The following is a 2,500-nucleotide window of genomic DNA, read 5'->3' as shown; positions in this document are numbered from 1 at the left end:
TTTTGTTTTTTCCAATGATTCACAAAAGGCGTCGAGGCTGGAATGATTTGGAAGCCTCACGTACAGATCCTCCATATATGATGGCATTAGGAACTTTGGGCTCCAGATGCCTTTGTATCTCCAGCAACTATTCCAAAGTAAAGAAAGTAATAATTTTGGATTTGATGTGGAGTTTTAATATTAAGTTGATGATGATGATTATGATGATGAAAATTAAAGGCAAAAATTAAACATTTCGTTGAACATGGAAATTAACATTAACAAGAAATGAGAAGGAAAGTAAATATGGAACTTATTGACATTGTTTATCATAACGAGTCTATTGATGATGATGATGATGATACTAATAATCGAAAGGATATTTGAGATCTGAGTTGATGATTGTTGCAAAGATTGTGAATTCTCTCAATCTATCTATGTAAATGTATATACGAGGTCTGTCTAAAAGGTATCCGACCTTTAGCTGGGAAAAAAAAATATATTACTTACATGATGGGATTGGGAATTTCATTCCTTTCAAAGTAGGCCTCTTGTGCCTCTACACAATTAGCCCATCGTTCCTTCCACTGCAGAAAACAATTCTGAAAGGCTTCTTTTGAAACTGTGTTCAACTCTGCCGTCACGTTCTGCATTATGTTTCCTCTATTCTGAAAACGTTACCCTTGGCATCCTCAATTTCTGAGACAACCAGAAGTAGCAACAAGCCATGTCTGGAGAGTAGGAGCTTGGTGAACGACTGGAATTCTATGTTTTGCCAAGAAAGTCTATATTAGGTATGAAGAATAAGATAGACCAATGACGTAATGCAACTGGCAGCTTTTTGCCCTTCAAAAGTCTGGTCCTTTGCGGCAAACTACATCACGGAGATTTTCTTGATAGCACACTTTTGTCACCGTTTGTCCTTCCAGTGAGTATTCGTGATGCACAATTCCTCAGATATCAAAGAACAATGTTAGCATCACCTTGATTTTGCTTCTCACCTGTCACATTTTTTGGGGGCCTTGGGGACCTGTGATGCTTCTATTGCGACAACTATGCTTTTGTTTCCTGGTCATACTCATACACTCATGAGTTATCTCCAGTTATAACGGTGTTCAAAATTTCAGGTTCTGTGCAACCGCAAGACGAAGATCTTTCTGTTCCACCAACAAGAGATTGGGCACAAATTTCGCAGACACTCTTCGCATGTTCAAATCATAACGGAAAATTACATGTGCAGAAACTTTACTGATTTCAACTTCTTCAGCAATCTCTATTACAATCAAGCGACGACATACCATTATTAGATTTTCTACCTTCTCAACAACAACTTTATTTTGAACAGTTTGTGGCCTCCCAGAACGCCGATCACTCTCCACCAATGTCAGGCCAGTTTTGAATTGGTTGAATCAGTCCTTAATTTGTGTTACTCCTATGGTATTGTTTCCAAAACACATGCTTAATCTTACAAATTGTTTCACATTGAGAATCACCCTTTTAATAAAATTTGATGCAATACTATTATTCAACTCTTTAGGTCATTTTAAGAAATATCCAATTCCGACTAATACTTATAACCACAATTCACTCAATGGACAGTAGGCGGAGAGTGACTCATCGGAAAGGCATGAAAAAATTCAAGCATTAAGATCCCTCCTCCCACTCTCCAAAGTGGCGCCAGCCTAACATCACTACTTTACGCAGGAAAATTCAAATTCAGTTACTTTTTAGACAGACCTCGTCTATATATATATATATATATATATATATATATATATATATATATATATATATATATATATATATATATATACTGTATATATATGTATGTTTTTTACGTGTACAAGAGCATATACATGTAAATCAATGTGTTTTCATAAAGACATTTGATGGTTTTAGTTAAGTTCTGTTCAAAGTAATTGTCAGAAAAAAAAGAAAAGACAAAACTTACTCTTTGCTTAATAGAATCTTGATTGACTCGGTTTCTTCTGTGTTGGGTGATGAAAATTCTTCATAATTATTTCTGAGGAATATTTTCCTTGGGTAAACCTGGTGTCGGCAGAGGTGATTACTTAGTACCTCAAAGCCGGAGCAAGCTTCTTGGAGGACTATGTCAATTCTAATTTCATCTATGTTTGGTAGAGGGGGATCAGTGGCTGCGAGAAGGGCAATGTAAGACTCGAATGATGAGTCACTGATAAGAGTGTTCTCATCAAACAAGTTGAACCTCTGCGCTATCCAGCGTGAGATTCTGTCGTTGCACTTGATATTGTGCATGACTTTCAGGAAGGAGTCTTTGTCCTTCAATCCTGACTTCTCCAAGAGTTTCAGTGCCCCGATCTTGGCAGTCTCTGGCACCTCCACTTCCCCCACGTGGAAAATGCTGAGGGTCTGGAAAAGTAGGTTTTGATACTTCTCCAGAGAGTCAGGGAGAGAGCCTCCATGCAGCCTTTTCAAGATGTTTTTCAGTGTAGGCTTTCTCGTTGCCCTTTCTCTTAGATAAAAATATTTGGACCGCATA

At 37.5% G+C, this 2,500-nt stretch overlaps 1 protein-coding gene across 1 annotated transcript in view; it reads right to left on the bottom strand.

Annotated features, from left to right (window-relative positions):
* Positions 1–2,500, bottom strand: part of LOC137629497 (uncharacterized) — a 21,416-nt gene that overhangs the window by 13,304 nt on the left and 5,612 nt on the right. Inside the window, exons 2-3 of the mRNA XM_068360850.1 lie at positions 1,931–2,500; positions 1–127 (exon numbers count right to left, since the gene is read on the bottom strand). The exon at positions 1–127 is cut by the window's left edge and continues 16 nt beyond it; the exon at positions 1,931–2,500 is cut by the window's right edge and continues 1,902 nt beyond it. Coding sequence (XP_068216951.1) covers positions 1–127; positions 1,931–2,500 — 697 coding nt within the window. The remainder of the gene's footprint in view (positions 128–1,930) is intronic.

The sequence above is a fragment of the Palaemon carinicauda genome, chromosome 37 (assembly GCF_036898095.1).
Source record: "Palaemon carinicauda isolate YSFRI2023 chromosome 37, ASM3689809v2, whole genome shotgun sequence".
Taxonomy (NCBI): Eukaryota; Metazoa; Arthropoda; class Malacostraca; order Decapoda; family Palaemonidae; genus Palaemon; species Palaemon carinicauda.
The sequence above is the reverse complement of the archived record's forward strand: the minus strand, read 5'-3'. Positions and strand labels throughout refer to the sequence as shown.